The following is a 21,825-nucleotide window of genomic DNA, read 5'->3' as shown; positions in this document are numbered from 1 at the left end:
AAGGGCAGTGTTTATTGTTAGTATTATCTTAATTTAAAGTTATTTCAACAGGATAATTTCTTAGAAGTCGTCATTAAGACAAATTTCCCTAATATGATTGTCTCAGAAGTCATACTATAAGATATGGTGCTGCATTTGCATAATCAAATGGTGTCGTTGTTATCCTTGAGTCTCTGGGGCAGGTTTCACAAAAATATATCAGGAGTAAGACATGTCTTTACTTAGGACGGTATAACGGCATATTGTTGTCCTTAATGGGTTTCACAAAGTGGTCCTAAATTTGAACATTTTTTAAAGATGGTCACAAAGAAATGACTACACAAGAGTTTGTTTATATAAATTTCACTGAATTTTTATATCAATTTTGCAAATTATCTTATTTTTATCTAATTATCAATTCGGATGATGGAGTTTTAAATTAGAGATACAAAATTTAACCATTAATCTTTCAAGTCAATATAATGAATAAAAACAAACATGGAGTGCTCGAATTTTCTAAACTAAAACAAAATTAATTAAGAATGTGTCCCCAGTACACGGATGCCCCATCCGCACTATCATTTTCTATAATTAGTGGACCGTGAAAATGGGGGGAAATCTCTAATTTGGCATTAAAATTCGAAAGATCATATCATAGGGAACATGTGTACTAAGTTCTAAGACAATTGGACTTTAACTTCATCAAAAACTACCTCGACCAAAAGCTTAAACCTGAAGCGGAACGAACGGACGGACGAATGAACAAAAGGATGCAAAGACTAGAAAACATAAATGGGGCAAAAATTTGGTGCACTATCCCACTGGAGTTACTGCCTATAAATGAACCAAATTTTTTTTTTTTTCATATTTGAAATAGCATTTTGTCTCTTTTTTTCTCAAGTATTGTTATATTTATGTCTTTAATTTTTTCGAAATTAAGTCTTATTTTTTCTTCTTCTAATAATTCAATATTTATTTCAACTTAATTTTGCTACATGAAGTATTCAGGGTTCTATTTTTTTGGCTTTTTAGAATTTTCTAATAATTCAATTTTTACTTCAACTCAATTTTGCAAATACTTCATTTTTGTTTCTGAATTTTTAAAGAGTAATATTTAATGCTTAAATATACTGACTGTATTTTACCTTTCATTAATTAGAAATTGTTATAACAACACCTATTGTATTTTGTTTGTAGGCATAGGTTGAATATGTTTTATCAAATGTTTGCATAGGTTGAAGACACCCTTCCTAGTTGAAACAAAATTGTCACACTGTTTATGACTTTAAAAATAAAACATCCAGAAGTGATGTTGCATTTTCACAGGTATGTCTAAATGAGAATGTATCAGTAGTATAAAGAAGATCAAGAGTAAATACTTGTTTCTTTTTTTTAATCTTTTTTTTTTGTAGCGGTGAACGGTAAAATTTATATTACTTAATCAGTTCCTGATATGTAATTTGTAAAATTTATTTCTTTAATTTATTTTTTCATTTATTTATTTTTGCTAGATCATATATTTCTCAAACAAAGAAATTATTTCAATAATTTCACAGTTTTATCTAGAATATAATTGTATTGTGTAGTCTTACATGTTGCCTGCAGTTTGTAACTGTACATTGTGTACATAAATTCTGCTTTAAATACGCCATACATATTTATAGATTCTATTTTCTGTACAGACAGATAGTTAGCTTTATATATACAAAACATCATTAATGTAATCAAATAATTTAATTCATAATATTTTTCATCATTGATTTTATAACCAAATACTAGATTCTTCAATGTTAGAATATTATTATCAATATTCAGTTTTCTAAAAAGATTTTTAATTTTACTAAAGAAGTCATCAAGAAAATGACATTTCAGAAACATATGATCATAATCTTCAGTGGTATTGCAATAATTACAATTTGAAGTATTGCAGATATTCCACTGTTTTAATAAAGTTTTACAAGGTAGAATAAAGTGTAACAATTTCCAACGAAACACTTTATACTTGTTTTCCTTCAAATAATGATGAACCAATTTTAATATATTACATGTTGAACTCTTGATATACTCAATATATAACACTGTTTTCCATCGATTAAAAACCAACAGACATTTCATTCTCATTCTGAATGAATATATTATAAAAAAAAATAGTTTCTAAATTTTCTAATGTTTCTGTATAGCCATTTTTTTGTCAAAGCTTTCTTCAATTGAGAAAATTCTGACAACCAATTACATTTAATTTTGAGTTTTTGTAAAATATATTTCTCCAATATGTTACCATTTTCATCCATAATGTCATTTACATAGATGATGTTACTATTTATCCAGTTTTGAAATAAAAGGTTTTTTTTTTAATCTTGATAAATTGATTTCCTCAAATTACTTGTTGACGAATAGTTCTAAAGTTTTCTTGTTTCTCTATTTTTTTTTTGTTTTTTACCCATTCTTTAACTACATTCAAATAAAATTCTGGCAGCTTATTTAAATCAGGAATTGAGTTAATACCATCAATGTTCATATGAAAGATAAGGAAGTTCTTGCCGAATTTATTAAAATAAAATAATGGTATTACTTTCCAGTTGGCAAAATCTCCATATATTAATCTTTTAATCCACCCAATTTTTATAGATGCTATGTATTTATCTATGTCAATCTTTTTTAAACCACCATCTAGCAATTCATAGCTTAATTCATTAAGTTTAACCTTTTCTGTTTTGCTTTTCAATAAGAATTGAAATATATTTTTTTTTAATTTATCAATATATTCTTTTTCTATGTGGGAAACAGATGCTAAAAAAGTAATATTGGGTATAATCAGTGATTTAATATCTGTTATTTTTCCCAACAATGTTAGATTTCTTTTCTCCCAGTTTTTTATTATCTTCTCAGATTTTTCTATTTGTCTTTCAGCATTGAGTTTTTGACAAACATTTTTATTACAACCAAAACAAACTCCTAAACATTTTACTGGTTTGTTTGTAAAGTTGATGTTTTCATATTTTTCTTTACAATGTTTGTGTTTTCCTAACCATATGCCTTCTGTTTTTGATCTGTTTAGTTTAAGACCTGATAATGTGCCAAAAATTTCAATCATATTCAAAACTTTTGAAATGTCTTTTTGTGTTTTTAGAAAAAGTGTTGTATCGTCTGCAAGTTGGCTGATTTTTAATGAATGTGTTTTTCCGTCTATCTTAATTTCAAATCCTTTAATGTTATGGTCTTGCCTTATTTACAGGCTAATATTTCTACTGCAATGACGAAAATTAATACACTGCACGGACATCCTTGTCGTATTCCGCGTTGAATGCTTATGGGTTGAGATATCCATCCATTATTTATTACTGAGCTTTGTATATTTGTATATAAAGTCTTAATCCATTTAAGCATAGAATTTTGAAATCTAAATTTTTTTAAAGCTGAAAACATAAAATCCCATTCTAAAGAGTCGAATGCTTTAGAAAAATCTAAAAATAGTAGTGCTCCTTCTATGTTAAATCTTTCTGCATAATCAATTATATCTTGAATTTGTCTAATATTATAACCTATATATCTATTTTTAACATAACCATTTTGATCCTTATGAATAATTTTTGGTAGGATATTTTTAATGCGTTGAGCCAATGAATATGCAATTAATATTGTATCAATATTTAATAAAGTTATGGGACTATATTTATTTACACAAAGTTGATCATTCTTTTAATGTATAAGAGAAATAACTCCTAGTTTTTGAGAACTTGTTAACTCCCCTTTTTTATACGAATAATTAAATGTAGATACAGCAAATTCTTTTAAATCATCCCAAAAAGTTCTATAGAATTCAACACTAAGTCCATCAATTCCTGGGGATTTATTAAGTTTCATCTTGAATAATGAGTTAGTGCATTCTTCAATGGTTAAAGTACCTTCCATTATCTCACTTTCTTGTGTATTTAATTTATGATCAATATTTGTATCATTAATAAATTTATTTATAAATTTTACATTTGGACTTGTACTATTATAAATATTTTGATAGAATTATTTTTCTATTTGTAAAATTTTAGAAGATTCAGTATGTATAACTCTTTTATCATCTTTTAAAGCAGTAATAGTCTTTCTAGTATGTCAAGCTTTTTCTAATCCCAAATTTTTTTTAGTATTTTTCTCTCCTTCTTCTACCCATTTTATCCTTGACCTTATTTGAGCTCCTTTACTTTTTATTTCATAAATTTTTCTTAGTTTACATTCATTATAAATTAATTCTTCTTGAAAATGTTTAATAACATCATCTTTACAATTTCTGTTTATACTTTCATTTAATTTTTTAATCTGATTTTCCAGTATGTGTATTTCACTTTTATTTTTATTTGCATTTCTTTTACAGTATGCAACAGTATGTTCTCGAACTTCAATTTTGAACAGATCACATTGATGGCCTATGTTATCAGTAAGTTTTGTTTTATTTTTCTATTTCATGATAATACCTTTTATTATATTTTTTATACTCTATATTATCCAAGATACTATTATTAGTTTTAAAATAACCTTTCCCTTTTGATTGTGATCTCCCTTTTACCTTTAAAAATATAGCTTGGTGATCTGTGTGCGAAATAAGTGCAGGTCTTATATCTGCTGAATATATATGTGACCTTATTTCTGGACAAACAGGAAAGTAGTCTATGCGTGAAGCTTCAATTATCTTATTTTTCCGTCTCCATGTAAATTGTATATTGTTTCTATGTATATCTCTCCAAATATCTATCAATTTATGTGTTTTGATTAACCCTTTTAAACTGTTGACTGGTTTTTGTTTTCTTTTATTATTTCTGTAGTTTTTTTTTTGCTGTCAATATTAGATAATGTATCATTCATATCTCCCCCAACTATGACCATAGTTACTTAAACTGTCTTTCTGTATCATGTCATTTACTTTTTTTGAAAAAAAACATTCCTACTTTTAGGAAGATTATGTGCATAAATATTAACTAAAGTATAGATACTTTCTGAAATTTCTATGTTAATCAAAACTATTCGTCCCTCCTCATCCTGAAATTTATCAATTAATTGATAATCAGTGTGATCACTAATAGAAATTGATACCCCTCTTGATTGTGAATTTCCATAACTGTGGTATGTATCACCTTTAAATTCATTTTTTAAATGTTTTTTCAAGTAGAAGTAAAATGACTCTCTTGTACAAATAAAATATTACAATGTTGATACTTCATCCACATGTGAAGCCTTTGTCTTTTATCTTTTGAACCAAGACCTTGACAATTTAATGAACATATATGTATTGGTTCAGTCATTGTTTACCATAAATTATCTAATTTAAAAAAGTAAAGTTTTCTAATACATAATATAAACATCATTTGTTTACAACATGGTATGCAGTTTGTATTAATATTAATATACACATTGTACATAACTTTGTCAATAGTTTTTACAATATTGTTGTAAGTAATCATTGTAACATCTCTAGTATGATAACTACATTGTTTTCTTATTTCATCGTCTATTTTCAGACCGCAAATGGCCTTGACATTCCTCAGGAGCTGACCCAAATTTGGATTAGCAAATTGAAGTGGTATGTCCAAACACCAGTCGTTATTAAGAGAAAAGTTTAACAATTTCAGTGATGGTTTTGCCATATACCATATTCCAAATATTAACCGGAATTGAAATGTACTATTATTGGATTTACCTGTGAAAGATGGATATAAATTGGGTGTCATGTTCTACAAATAGATTTGGATTTTCCTTTTCTATACATTGCAAAGAAGTGTGAAAAATATTACCACTCTGGATTATAAACGTGGCATATATGGCTGATGGATTTCTTTTCACAAAAGGAAAAATTGTTGGATATAGACAATTCTTGCAACTTTAATATCAATGATTGTTACCAAATATACATTCAAATTCTAATGTTCTATTTATAGCGTCCCATTCCAACAGGTGATTGTTTGAAACATTATCTTTTGAAAGTATGCAATCTCGCATTGCATCACATTCATTTTTTTGGGTTTGTTTTTAATTATTAAAAAAAAATAATAAATTCTATGTACATATATTTATATTTGAACATTGTTCTGTTTTAATTATTTAACAATTGCATTGTAATGGATTTACATATGGTACTGGCCCTACGATTTAAATGTCTTGTGTCCAGGACCTGTACGTTCTTGATACTCTTCTGTAGGGGTTGTTGCATTTCTCTTATCAGTTTTATTTTTTGGAGTTTGGTTCGAACCTTGGAAATATTGGCTTATATCTCCTTGAGCTTTATCATCTTTATTTTGATAATTGGTAAGTTTTTTTTTCTTCTTTTTTCTTTTCGAATCATCTGTTGATGTGTTGTTGTTTATAGCCTCCAATCCTGAGTCATGATTGTACGTATTGTTGTTGTCTGCACCTTTGTTGGTAGAGGTGTCAGTTTGATCTTTGCTGAGTGGAGCTATAGGTGATTTTGATTGACTGTCATTGGGGATTGGTTGCAGTATTGATTGTGATGTCTGCACAGAGTCTTCTGTTTCCGATTTATCCTCATCTGAATTGTCGTCTTCTTTTTCGTCACTTTCACTTACATGTAGGTGCGAATTACATTCTGCTTGTCTGTGTCCTTGTTTGTTACACTGAAGACAACCCAGTCATTTGGACACTGTGAAAAATTGTGACCTTTCTGTAGGTATTTATTACATGAGATTTCAGCTTGATTGTGATTTTCTTGTCCTTGGTGAATAACTGTTGCTCTGTATTTACCGATAAGGACAGATCTCGGTAAAGGTTTACTTAGAGGAGCTACCATTGCGATTATATCGCCAGTTTGGCAATTTGATAACAGGCCATCTACCCGCAATCGCTCTCTGTACATTTTAATAACCTCAGATCCGTGATATTCTAAGCTTCGCTCAATCTGTCCATCCTCGGCGGAACAAGGCACATTTTTTACACGAATTTTCAGGTAAGTTGGTCTTTCATGAACAATTATCCTTGGGTTTCTACTGTAAACCTGGATATATTTATTACGAATTGTTATGCCAGATGTAAGTAGGGATTCCCTATCGATCTCAGAATCAAAATAGATTCTCCATAAACCTCGAACACGCTGCAACCCTTTAAGATGACTGGCTGGGCTTATTGTAGCGTCGATGGTTTTGTACAGTTCTATGTGTGTTAAAAACTGGTCTCTCTGCTTGGTTTAGTGTTGCCAAACAAGTCAGTTTCTAATATAAACACGGGTTTAACATCCTCAACATCATAATTGATTTTGGTGTTTTGTTTTTGAAATATAGAAGAATACGTCTCAATGGTGTCCGCCATATTGTTTTTGTCATTGGTTTGGTTTACCTCTGAGTTTTCAATTATATTATTTGTATTATTTGCAGAATTTGACATCTTACCACTGTAAAAGTTTCCAACTTCTTTAACAAATTCGTCTGATCAAAAATTAATTATCAACTCACATCTGATATATCTTAAATCATATTTTTTTGTGGGAGCTGTGACATAAACCGCCTTAGCAGTCAAGCCCCAGATGTCCATCTGTAGCTTATCTGTAACACTAGCGTATAAATGATATTCTCCAAACCCTTGTGATGAATCTAAAGCCTCGGTCACACCTTACCGGATAGCACGAACGGACGCCTAACGGATGAAAATAAAAGTTGTCCGTTGACAAAGTTGTTATCCGTTGGGAGTCCGTTGATGTACTGACCGAATAAAAGGACGTGCAACGGATGGATAACGCACACACACCGGATATGCAACGTACGAGAAACGGACACGTACCGGACAGAACGGATGTCGAACGTACATTTAACGGACGACTACCACATGAAACGGACACCTAACGGAAGCGTACCGAATAAAACGGATAAACAAGATATACGGAAAAATCAAAAGCGACAATAATAATACATGTAAATCGCATAAATATTCAAAATGTTTCTGTGTAACTGGTTTTGGTTTGTTCTTCAAAATTCCGCCAAAGGGCAGTGTCTGGTCTGAATAAGACCTGCTTGATTATGAAGACGTGCCTATACTTTAAGATCGATTATGAATAATAAGAATTCATGAACCTTAAGAAATCTGACATACCAATAATTGGAATTTCTGACGAGAAATTTTCAATTGGCATTTATCCGTTTCAGATCCGTTCATCATCCGTTTTGTCTGTTATATATGTCCGGTAGAAGTCCGTTTCTCATCCGTTCATCATTCGTTTTATCCGTTAAACGTCCGGTAGAAGTCCGTTGGTGAATTTATCTTCCAGACCTCCAACGGATGTATAACGGACACGTAACGGATACAAAACGGAAACGAAACGGACGAGTACCGTACAAAACGGACGCCTACCGGACGATCAACTGACATTTTATCCGTTGGACGTCGGTTCAAAGTTTTGAACATGCTCAATATTTTCCACCGGACAGAACGGACGTCGACGGATAAAACGTACGCTTAACGGACATGCAACGGATATGGACGGACATCTAATGGATAAGAACGGACGTCTAACGGACATGAACGGATAGAAAAAAAGTTATCCGTTAGGCGTCCGTTCAAGCAATCCGGTAAGGTGTGACTGAGGCTTTACAGACATAACTGTATAATCGTTTATTTGGCAATGTCAGACCAGCGCTGCCGCATCATTAAGCAACGTCCTGCATGACAAGGAAATTCAAGTAGCCATTGATCTGGTCAAAGCAAACGAAAACTCTGAAATTCAATTCAGACAAATATAGTTGACGAGCATAAAAAAAAGTATTTTTTGTATGAATATGGGTACACAAACCTTGTTTTCATAAATGATACGTAAAATAACGTAACTAGTGTATGTTCAACAACCTGTTTTAGAAAAAATGTGTTTATTATTTATACAATGTTTGTATGAGTGAATCAATATTAGTTCCAAACATCCCAACTCTAATGACTGGACAACAGAATCGTAACTATATTCCATGTGTTGGGAATAATTTAAGACAAAGAAAATGTGGTGTGACTGCAAATGAGACAATTATTGACAAGAGACCAAATGACATAAAAGTTAACAAAAAATATTTATAGGTCACCGTACGTCTTTCCAGACCGTTTAAGTGTTAATTCTTTTCCTGTGCTTTGTAAAGAATAATATAATAAAAGATTGGATGTGAAATACCTGACCGTACATGTATAAGAAGCTTGCACGTTGATTTATATTAACGATTGATTTAGATCAATAGCGTCTGGTTTCACCTATATACTGAATATCGCAGCACGGTTTGTTTGAGGAAAGTAATAAGCCAATATTGCTTTTCAATTTACACCAGTTTCAGAATTTAAGTAAAACTTTCGATCATTAAAAGTGGACAATACCATATTGTTCGTGAAAAGAGGGAGACATGTACATATATTTTGCACATCTCAGCTGACAATTCTAAATGATTGACTAGCATATTACAAGAAGAATCATTTAAATTGTCACTCTTCCTTAGAGATAATTACAGATTTGGAAAAATGGAAAAATGTTTTTTTACAGTCAAATATAAAATGTAATTGGTCAGACAATATTACCGCCTTCAAAAAAGCTCCGTGTAAAATTCAGGACGAATGAAAATTCCAACCATAGTAAACTAGGTAAAAAGATAAATTAACCCAAGTAATGTTGATAGGGTGTCTTTTTCATTTATACTCATATTTTTATTCGATTACACTTCCAACTCAGAATTGTTCTTTCAAGTCACTATCTCTTTGAAATTTTTCCTAGAACGATCAAACGAAGAACAATTATTGCTTTATTTAGAAAGTATATCAAATTAAGAAGATGTGGTAAGATTGTAAATTAGACAAGTCTCCACTAGAGACCAAATGACATAGAAGTTTACAACTATACGTCTAAGACCGTCCTTGTATTCAAAAATCAATTATAAAATTAGTCACATTCAATTATAGCAGTGTTAGATTTACCGACATAATGCTGATTAAAGAACTGTTTCTTAAGGAAATTTCACAGACATATCAATCAGATAGATATAGAGGTTATAAGATCTAACATGTTTAGCTACTATTATGATGTCCTGAAAATTTCATTTTAAGGTCGACTGAGTTATAAACATATTGAGATTGATGGTTAACGTCAATGAAACAGCAAATAAGTTACACAAAGTAAAAAACATCAAGAGATTAAAATGCGGCAGTCTTCCATGATTTAACAGTTTCAATGTATTAAGGGCATATCCAACAGTTTATTTCTGACGCTGATAATTTTCCCTTTAAGATATATTGGCTATTTTTTACCTTCTTAAATCAGGTATGTAATAACGAAATATACCTTCCCGTGCAACTTTTTGAGTAAAATGAGGTCAAAATTTCAGATATTTGCTCAAAATTCGGATTTATGGACGTATTTTTCCTCCCGACAGAAATTTCTTTAATTATTTATAAGTTCTCTTTTAAATAAGCATCCTACAAATTTATGATATATTTTGTTTAGAAATAACTAAAATTTATCAAATGTTCATGAATGTAGAAAAAAAACGTAATTTTTTGCTGTATATTTATCAAAGGAGTAGGTCCGGTAAGGGCCGATTTTGGCCTCAAGCTTCAAGTTCATCTGACGAAAGATTTTAGACACTTTTTTGACGTATTGAATTTTAAACCTGATGCTTTTTGTTATTCATTAATCATGTGTTTCTTTATCTAATACGTTCTCCTATTTATTTGTATTGTAGTCCTGTAATATTGTGTTGTCATTTCAATGTTATATTTAACATTGCCATTAAAGTGCGAGGTTTGGCATGCCACAAAACCAGGTTCAACCCACCATTTTTTCCTTTAAAAATGTCCTGTACCAAGTCAGGAATATGGCCATTGTTTTATTATAGTTCGTTTCTCTGTGTGCTACAATTTAACGTTGCGTCGTTTGTTTTCTCTTATTTTTGAGTGTAAATTGACATTGCGATAAGACGTGTCACGGTACTTGTCTATCCCAAATTCTTGTATTTGGTTTTGATGTTATATTTGTTATTCTCGTGGGATTTTGTCTGATGCTTGGTCCGTTTCGGTGTGTGTTACATTGTAGTGTTGTGTCGTTGTTCTCCTCTTATATTTATGCGTTTCCCTCAGTTTTAGTTTGTTACCCTGTTTTTTTTTATAACAAAGTGAGTTGGTATAATTGCAATAAAATGAGGGAGAAAAGTATGAAATTAGAGCTAACGAATATATAGAGTTTCACAATAACCGTTTTTAAATTGATACTAATAATCATCGGTTTGTCATTGTCGCGAATTTACCCTGATTTATTATATAGAGAAATAGATGCTGACCACACATTACCAATAAATATCTTATCAAAAATAGTTCAACTGAAGTACAAAGTATCCTGAAGAGTCACAGACATGGTGATAATTCGATATGTCTAAGAAAAGTGAGGTCCATGATTTAATGGACTATGGGGAGTCAAATTATTGCTGTAATAATTCATATAAACAATATGGGTTTTACTCATCGTTGAACTTCGTACGATGACCTATAGTTGTTAATTTCTGGGTCATTTGTTCATATGTGGAAAGTTGTCTTATTAGCATCATACCACATCTTCTTATTTTTTTATAATACACACACACACACACACACACACACACACACACACACACACACACATATATATATAAATATATAAAGCACACGTGAGAGCGTAAATAAAGTTTGGAAACATAGGAAATAGCTAGTTATATATAAATGAAAAGACGTGATAAAAATGCCAATGAGAAAACAATTGACTGGATAAAAGCAAGTATAGACCGACATACGGCCTTCCACAACGGAAAACCCCTACAGTAAATAAACTTATTACAGAACTGATACCAGTTGATACCGTTCAAAGTCAATAACAACTAATTAAAACAATCCGGAATCTTAGACTAAAATATCAATCAGTATACGTCCAAGACCAATTGAATTTATTGTAAAGAAGTGAGAGAAATAGTCATCAAAGGTACCAGGATTATAATTTAGTACAAGCCATTACTTTGTGCAATGGCAAAATATAAGTATCTATTTGACAACTAGTCAAGTGTAAACAAGGAAGAATTTAATTTTTCTAAACAAATTTAATCATATATTTTTTATAAAAAGCCTTTATTAGAGCTTTGACCTAAATGTTCTAGTACGTGAACAATTTCAAACTACAAAACACGAAGGGTTAAGTAGAAAAAAGCCATCTATGATTTATATTCCGGAGGGAGTAACGTACCTTATGTCTTACTTGGTGCTTTCGTAATCTTTAAATGGCAAATTTAGAACATATATGTTATCAATTATGGCAGTGGTAAAACACATTACTTGAACATTTATTCCCTACAGAAAAAAACAGTTCATCAACACCAGTATCGACACAGTGTTATACAATAGATTTACAATTTGTTAATTTGGTGATATGTCAAGTTTCTCAATTATTATATATTCTTGATACTTGAACCAATTTTTTTTTGCTATTAATTATCACGAAAAAGTGTTTAGTTCAAATTATAGAATTGATAAATCAACATATATGTCCATGCACAACTTTGAAAAATAATAATCATTTGTTTTCATCATGCGAACATCTAACGTCCACAATTCAAATCCTGGCATCTATTCTGAATGTATTCACACATAACTTTCTATTAATAGGATACATATATGAAACAAATAATGTATATTATGAATATCCCTTAATAGCTCAAGGTAAAATATTGATGAGGAAGAATGAGTTTTTTTCTTTACAGTTTGCCATTTCTGTCGTCATCGCTATTATGTTAAAATGACCTATGTCAAATGAAAATATCCACAACCATTAAATCTTGCAAAAAATAAATGGAAAATTTCTGTATTTTCACGTAACATGTGTAAAAGGAAATATAATACTAGTACAAATATAATCTGCATATATTTAAGAAGTTTAAATTCTAAAGCAAAAAACTCTCAGCAATGAACGTAAGACTAAGACTGTCAGAAACAGGAGAGTCTGAATATATTTGTTTTGTCTTAGAAAACCAAATATGTTACAGATAATTCCCCAAAAACGAACGATAGCTAAAATGAATTATTAAACAAATCCCGAATTAATGCAACATTTGAATACATAGATAATACTAATACTATTGATATCTTTTACTTTTTTGTCTGGGTAATACATTTATTAAATTAAAATCAAATTACTATGAAGATAAGGTTCTAGCACATGTATCAGTAGCATACTTAATTCTAATCAATCATTTTAGAAATTCAAAATATTTCAAACAATTAAGCTTTAAACATTTTCACATTAAATAATGGGTTGAAAATAAGCATAATATTGACGTTTTGCAACCTTTGCGCTATTTCGATGTCATAAAGTATACCTGACTTATAATATGGAACGCCTTGTGCATTGGACTCTTCAGAGGCACAAAAATCAAAACAGTAAGAGACATCAATATTAAACATAAAATCTGAAACATAAAATCTGAACATAAAATCTGAAACATAAAATCTGAAACATAAAATCTGAAACATAAAATCCGAAACATTGTTCCAAATGCGACTAAGAACAATAAATTACATAATGTTTTTATAAATGTTTATTTAGTTTCCTTTCTATAACAACAGAGATCATACGAAGGCGCTTTAAATAGATAGGCCATTACATATGTATGCAACATGACTACACTGTAAAGACAGTTTTGTAATAAATACCATCAGAAAAGAGAAAGCCAGGATGATTACCCATCACGTATTATCAGAACTGCTAGACTGGTTCTCTGTCCTTAATCTGTGTTACCCGTATGTTGCAAGGGAGAGGACCAGCCTACAGAACTGCAAGAGATGGGTTACAGCTAGTAAAAATACAATGTATGTCAAAGGTTACACAGAATTGGAGACAGCTTGTTATGGCATTATACTCCATCGCGAACGATTTGGTTTGACAAGTATGCCCTTTTTCTAACGTCAAAATATCCCAATCTGCTGCACTATGTAGCAAAAAAGGCAACAGTAGTATACCGCTGTTCGAAACTCATAAATCGATAGAAAAAAAACCAAATTCGCGTTACAAACTAAAACTGAAGGAAACGCATCAACTATAAGAGAAGAACAACGTCACAGAAACACAACATTAAAATGTAGCACACACAAAAACGAACTTTAATATAACAATGGCCATTTTCCTGTCTTCGTACAGGACATTTTCAGAAAAAAATGGTGGGTTGACCCTAGTTTTGTGGCATGCCAAACCTCCCGCTTTTATGGCAATGTTAAATATAACATTAAAATGACAACATTACATGATAAGACTACAATGCAAATAAATGGGGGAACATATCGGACAGAGAAACACACGAACCATGTTGACCTACAATATTCAAACATTTCCATTTTCAAATCCATTCTTATAAAAAGGAATAAAGAGTTGTTATTATTCGGTAGAAGGTACTACGGAAGATTGATTCATTTAAATTTTTAAGACTTATGTTTTGAAATTCATTGAAGACGTTTTTTTTTTTAAACAACTGTACAATTATGTTTTGTAATTCACTATGGAGAAGCCTCCAATTTCACTATAAAATTCCCAAATAACACTCAAGACAGATTTACCCGAACGAAGCTCATATATACATGTGAAATTTTCTTAATTAGAAATTTATAAATACATAGAATTATATATTCTAATTATCAAATATATTATGAAACTAAAAGAGATACCATATGCTTCGAAAAGTACACAATTTCTCATTCATTGTTTTGTTATGATTCAGTTTATTCCCATATCAAGCTTCTATAGCCAAGATATTTATCATTGAGCTATTATATGAGAACCATCAAAAGGTCGAGTTCAATCTTGTCCTGAAAGCAAACCATTTGGAGTATTATATAAATAATCTAATTATTTTCATAAATAATGGACCCAGTAAATTATTTATCACATTACTAGGAACTATCACTCAGCTGACATTCCATACTAACTGGAAGCTTATTTATATCATATCATAGATTACGCTGACATGTATTTAGTGCTGATTTTCCTAACCTTAAGTAAACTTGTACTGACGTTGTTTATCATCTTAATAACGTGTTATAGTATTTTGTATTTGTCCTTTTGAATATTGTTTTTACTGTTTAGTCTTTTTGGGGGGTATTAATTTGACAAGACACTGTAATAATACATCCCTTCATTGTAAGGTGTACTATGGTAGGTTAATAAATATGTATTCTTGTATTTCGTTTTTGCTGGTTTGCTCTTCTATACGCCATTTTGAGTTTCTTTGTTACATTGGACGTGGCTCTGCATATCGTCATAGAGTAATTTTTCCATGTTCAACATTTGGAATCTTGTCTTTCTTTTTAGCTAATGTGCTTTGTTCATATGCCTATTTTTTGTTTCTTTGTTACATATGACGTTGCTCTGTACTTTACATCCCGTCATTGTGTTATTGTAAATTTTTGTATTCATTTCTTTCATGTTTGCTTGTGTGCTTTATCTATATATCTGATTGTTATTTTTGTAACATATTTGTTTGTTTTTAAAGTGATTAACACAATGTTGACTGCTGTACATTTTTACCTATTGTGTCTGTATGTTTTTTTTCACAGATTTTTTGTCAATATAATGGCAGTTGATGCAACTGTCATACAAGTGAGAAGTTTAGCTCGCTATAAAACCGAGTATATTCAACCATTTTCTACATATGTAAATGACTGTACCAAGTCAGGAATATGACATTTTCATTTCGTTTGATGTTTTTGAGCTGTTGATTTTGCCATTTATTTGCGGTTTTTCTGCTTAGAATTTTGCTCGTCTTTTCCTTCTTTTTTTATGCTTTCTAATATAAACAACAACGGTTGCTTATTTGTAAATTATATCTTAAAGTATAATAAAAAAAAAAAGTATAAGATAGAATATGATATACCAAAGTATAAATAAACTTCATCATATATACCAGGATTAAATTTTGTTTTTACGCTAGACGCGCGTTTCGTTTACACAAGATTCATCAGTGACGCTCGAATCCAAAAAAGTTAGAAAATCATATAAAAAGTTCCAAATTCAATAGAAAGGTTATTTTAATGTTTTACGTTATCTGACTTGGCATGAATTTAGATCATCCTAATAACGGTACAAAGTCAATAATTTCACCCATTCACAAACATGTATATATGCCCCAACTTGAAACACTAATGATTTAAACTTGATAGTAATTATGTCTTTAACTAAAATCAAACCTCTGACAGCATTGTGACGGACAATGTTATGAAAACCACGGTATCACAAACGTCTGCTTCGTCAAAAAAGTTAAATAAAAATAATACTGAACTCTGAGAAACTTCAAAATGGAATGTTCTTATCAAATGGCAAAATCTAAAACTGTAACACATCAAACGAATGGATAGCAACGCAACTGTCGTATTCCTGACTTTCAAACCATCATTAATATTCAGATAGCATGGTTTGAATGAACATTGATAACATATAAATGCTTCATGAAATTTTGACATGTACATATTTTTATTACTTTGATAAAAATTAATGATTGGAGATGTGATGTGTACTTGTAAATGTATGCAGGTAGAATCAATTATGCGACATATATAATAAGAAGACAACTAAAGATTATCAAACAGTGTTAAAAAATAGGCAAGTGTCGTTTAAAGAACAGCAAATCACCAACATTTAGAAATTAATTAATAAAACAATTTAATAAATCTGGTAGATGGTTAAAAACTAGACAATTATCCAACGATAGCAAATGATATCAACAACTAAAGATGACGGTACGGCTTTCAAAATTAAGGAAAATCCATATGGGACGGGAAGCTAAAAAAAACCTCATTGACAATAAAATGTCAAACATGTAAAATAGAAAACAAAACAATGTAAATGCATGAATCAATTTACAAAAACAAGTCTTTCAGAACGCAGTCAACGACAACTTATCGATAACAAACACATAACGTATGTGTCCGGGTTAAATGCTCAGCCCTCTCCAACATTTAAATGTAGTGGATCAGTTCACCATCATAAAACATAGTATAAAAATCAGTTGAAAAGGACTTGATTGATGAGGCTTATGTAGCCGAAACGCGAGTCTGGCGTATTAAAACATATTCCTGGTACCTTTGATAACTATTATACACCAAATGGGTGGATGCCACTGCTGGTGGACGTTGTGTCCCCAAGGGTATCATCAGCCCAGTAGTCAGTACTTCGGTTTTGACATGAATATCAATTATATGGTAATTTTTATAAATTTCATGTTACAAAACTTTTTATTTGTTTGGCTTTATAACTATTTTGATCTAAGCGCTACTGATGGGTCTTATGTACATGAAACGGGCGTCTGGTGTATTAAATTATAATCCTGGTACCTGTGATTGACTCATCAGTACAAGGACAAAGAGTACTGGTTGTACATAAAAAAATATGTTAAAGAAAAATATCAAACTGGAAAAAAAGGATATGCAAAATCTACCACAAAAATCATATGTCTTCATGATTATTCATGAAATATTTCCCAGTGGCCCTTCACAACGTTTGAATCAATTGTTACAAACTATATTGATCAAGTAACAGAAGATCCTTGAAGAATTGTAATAAGACAATCACTGACGAGGCTCCTTTTTTTCAGACAAACTAAAATGTGGCACTGTCAGCTATTTGTTTCGATCATCTTTTTTTATGTATTTTTGAATAAACTGAATGCATAGGTTTGACTTTTCATCTTTAAACTGAAATAAATTGTATTTTGGAAATTGTTAATATGGTATCGCCATGGTCAATATAGGCATTAAAGATCTATGGAATTACACTTTTTTTACATTCATGCATGCAATCATAACATTAAGATATTTTCAACAGACATAATAATTACCGTACTCTATTGTGTTATTCCATTAGGACGGACATTAATTATATTTGCTTTTTCAATTGTTTACATCACTTCTGTTGTATTTTTTATTTCAGGTTTTTTAGTGTTTCTATCACGTTCTTTTCAAATAAAAAGTAAGGATATGACATCACAACAAAAACATGTTTTTCGTTTTGTTTTGTTTTTCGTAAAAAAAATTCAGTGAAAGTATGTGTCCCAAAAATATCACACTTTTTATGAGTTCATTAAATTGAGGTTTTTGGGTATATGTAATATTTCGAAAATAGAAATGTGTGAAAACTGTAGGTCAACATGTTTATGTCAGATGCGACAATTTATTACCTCAGATGTCGTATTGAGAGGATAATATAGAACAGTAATAACAAATACTGTGTAAAACTTTGTTCTTGAAAGTAGTAAGTATTACTGTTCGAACTTTTCAACTTCGTATTTTGTTTGCCTGCCAATAGTTATCAAAGGTACCAGGATTATAATTTAGTACGCCAGACGCGCGTTTCGTCTACATAAAACTCATCAGTGACGCTCATATCAAAATATTTATAAAGCCAAACAAGTACAAAGTTGAAGAGCATTGACGATCCAAAAATTCCAAAACGTTGTGCCAAATAAGACTAAGGTAATCTATGCATGGGATAAGAAAATCCTTAGTTTTTCGAAAAATTCAAAGTTTTGTAAACAAAAAATTCATAAAAATGACCACAATATTGATATTCATCTCTCTTGATTCGAGACCAACTGATGAATTCAATGTTAAACTGCAAAATGATTGGTCTGCTTTACGATTAGTTTCGTAAGAACATTTAGGCAAAAAAATCCACAAACATAGAAGATCTCCGATTTTTTATTATATAAATTTTGAAAAAGTTATCCCTGTATTTGAATTTTATGTATGTTCGGGATTCGTTTCATAATATCGTTTTGGCCGAAAATAAAATTTGCAAAATTTATCTGCATCAGAAAAGTTCATGCGACGGGCAAAAATAATCTTCATCCGAACAGAAAATAAGACTATTGCGTGCAAAAATAGTTTGAGCCCCATTTTTATTCAGTAATAATATGTTTGTTTAATGTTAATATTTTTATATATGATGTTTAATCTTCCAATATGCTAGAATTAAGCTTCCTCCTAAGATAAGTATTAAGCGAAACTAATTGGATACCTAAAAGTTTTCGTTTTGACGATCTATCAACAACATAATTAGAATAAGTACTAGTTTACGCTCTCGTCACACATTATGCTTAAATATATATCTTAAAGGTTTCAAAATTAATGACCGGATTTGTGGACATAGAAACATTCTAAGAACGTGTGAGTTCAGTTTAGCTAAAAACTAAAAAAGGATGGTTTGATTCAAGTTGGACTAGAAATTGAAAAAGTATGTGTGAGTCCGGTTGGACTAAAAATTGGAAACGATGACAGGTAGATCAACAAAACCAAACTGAAACGATGAAAAAGAAGAAGAAAAAGAATAAACAAATTGATAAATGGTGAACATAATATTACAGAAGTAGAAAGAGACAAACCTTCACTCTTTATGGTTTCTTATTTTCAATATTAAAACATTAGTTTGACCGCCTTATTCTTCGAAAGAAAAAAAATCCGCATTGAGGATAACAATTGACTCTGTTTGCAATAATTATTTGCAGGGACAATAATGATCTTGTGTACGAAATAACACAAACAGTGGTTAATCAAGCTCATTTGAACACTTATCTTTAAAAGCAAGAAAAAAATTCAATAACGTACATTTGGGTAAACTCTTTTGAGGCTGGCTTCATACAGGAACTTCTTAGAGTGATAAGAAGTTAGTAAAATCCCTAACTTTACTTTCCGCTATATAAATAATGTTCTCTCACTAAATAATTAAACATTTGGTGACTATTTTGAACGCATCTACCCAATCGAACTAAATAAAAATAAAGGATAAAACAGATGCAATTAAGTCAGCTTCATATTTTGACTTACATACAGAAATTGTCAATGAGGGTAGGTTGAAAACAAAACTTTACGACAAAAGAGATTATTTCAGCTTCTCAATTGTGCACTTTCCATTTCCATGTAGCAACATTCCAGCATACGGAGTATATATCCCCCAATTGAAACGATATCTGGGCTTGAATGTCCTATCATGATATCTTTGATAGAGTGTTGCTGCTCACAATGAAGCTATTAAGTCGAGAATTCCAAACTGTGAAGTTGAAATCATCCCTTCGTAAATTTTACGGACGCCATCATGAGTTGGTTGACCGTTATGGAATCACCGTTTCACAGATGATATCAAATATGTTCCTTATGTCGTAACTACAATCGCTTTCTCTCTTCCCGAATGTGACGACTACCGAATAAGACTATTAACCGGGTTTGTAATAACATGAGCAACACGACGGGTGCCACATGTAGTGCAGGATCAGCTTCCCCTTCCAGAGCACCTGAGATCACCCACATTTTATTGGTGGGGTTCATATATCCTTATATGTTCAGGAAGCAAAGTCTATCAAGACTTACTCCTTTCTCATCTTGTTAATACGGAAATACCAATGAAATATTTGTTTTTTCAATAATGTGAACGGCTATTTTCTCAAACGCAAATTTGTATTACATAACAATTGAGTGAAAACTATTTTGCTTCCATAGGTTTGTTCCTTGTTTTGAATGTACCTTGTGTACGCCACACTCCGAACAATCAACGTTAAAATTGGACAAATACATTCGGGAAAATGTTAACCAAAAGGCTGAACGTAAACTTATATAATTTAATTACACCTTTAACTGAAAAGGTTGAATCCTTGTTTTCATAGAAGGTTTGACAAGGTCTTAGCATAATTGTGGCCCGTATTTCTTGCTTAGTTTTTAAAAATGAAAAAAAAGCAAAAATGATTTATTGGCCATTACAAATGTATCACAAGTTATTATTGCTTACACAATAGCTACATAGGAAATAGTGTAAATCAATTTCGTTTAAATCGTTCTTTTAAGGATATCATAAACAAATATTCATCTATGTTTTTTTTAGCAATTTCACGGAATCTTGCATTAAAAAGAATTTATGTGACATCATATTTTAAATTCGTCCATGAGTTTATTTCAATTATGTAACAATCGAGAAAAAAAGGTCGGGTTGAGACAACGACAATTGAAAGGCAATCCAGAAAAATGACGCTCACATTGATACAGACTAATGTGATATGAAACATATCCTTGAATATGTTTTCCAAAACGGTCAATTAACTCATGAGTGTGTCCGTAAAACAGTCGAAGTGATGACTTACAAATGTAAACTTTACTACTTGGAACCCACGGTTCAATATTCTCTAAACAAAAAGCTATCATTTATCACGCAATCAATTCATGATATGCAACATATAAGCCCTGGTATATCATTTCAGATGTTAAATAATAAAATTAACGGTATCAATTTTCTTGCAACAGATGCGCATTTCGACAATATATGTCTCTTCAGTGATGCTCGTGGCCAAAATATTTGAAATCCAAAGCTTATATAAAAGATGAAGAGCTATAATCCAAAAGTTGTATGATAATCCTTCCGTTTCACTATCTAACACACCTATCAAACGACCTGAAACACATTTCACTTTGAAAATATGAACTTTATACTAAATATCTTTGAAGATATTCATTACAAATGAATTATATCTTATTGAACACGGTATCACAAACGCCTGCATCATTAAACCATCATATTTAGATATAAATTTCAAGGGAACGACCATTTAATTTCAAAGGGAGGTAGTATGTTTATTTCTAATAAAACTATCTGATCCCCAATTTGACGAAGAAAAGAAATATTGTGATCAAGTTGGTAACGAAAATAAACATTCTGAATCCATAATTTTTACATACCAGATAGTGTTAAATTTTGAAGAAAAACAAATTTTGATTGATAGCGTCGAAGATCAAAAATTTCTCTCACTCAGACGAACACCTGCTACTTTGAGTTCGGATAAAATTTTGGTATAA

The 21,825-nt window shown here is 30.8% G+C and overlaps 1 protein-coding gene and 1 long non-coding RNA gene across 2 annotated transcripts; one reads left to right on the top strand and one right to left on the bottom strand.

The window, feature by feature from the left end:
- The first annotated feature begins 1,192 nt into the window (after window positions 1-1,192).
- Window positions 1,193-5,803, top strand: LOC139518501 (uncharacterized). Its single transcript, XR_011663383.1, has 3 exons — window positions 1,193-1,305; window positions 4,346-4,408; window positions 5,487-5,803. It is a non-coding gene; the product is annotated as an uncharacterized lncRNA (long non-coding RNA).
- A 304-nt stretch (window positions 5,804-6,107) lies between these two features.
- Window positions 6,108-7,359, bottom strand: LOC139521473 (putative mediator of RNA polymerase II transcription subunit 29). The gene is made up of 2 exons (XM_071314948.1): window positions 7,312-7,359; window positions 6,108-6,596 (listed from the first exon to the last, which is right to left on the bottom strand). The coding sequence occupies exons 1-2, from the start codon at window positions 7,357-7,359 to the stop codon at window positions 6,108-6,110; spliced, it is 537 nt and encodes a 178-aa protein (XP_071171049.1).
- Between the last annotated feature and the right edge of the window lie 14,466 nt (window positions 7,360-21,825).

The sequence above is a fragment of the Mytilus edulis genome, chromosome 4 (genome assembly GCF_963676685.1).
Source record: "Mytilus edulis chromosome 4, xbMytEdul2.2, whole genome shotgun sequence".
NCBI classification, from domain to species: domain Eukaryota; kingdom Metazoa; phylum Mollusca; class Bivalvia; order Mytilida; family Mytilidae; genus Mytilus; species Mytilus edulis.
The sequence above is the reverse complement of the archived record's forward strand: the minus strand, read 5'-3'. Positions and strand labels throughout refer to the sequence as shown.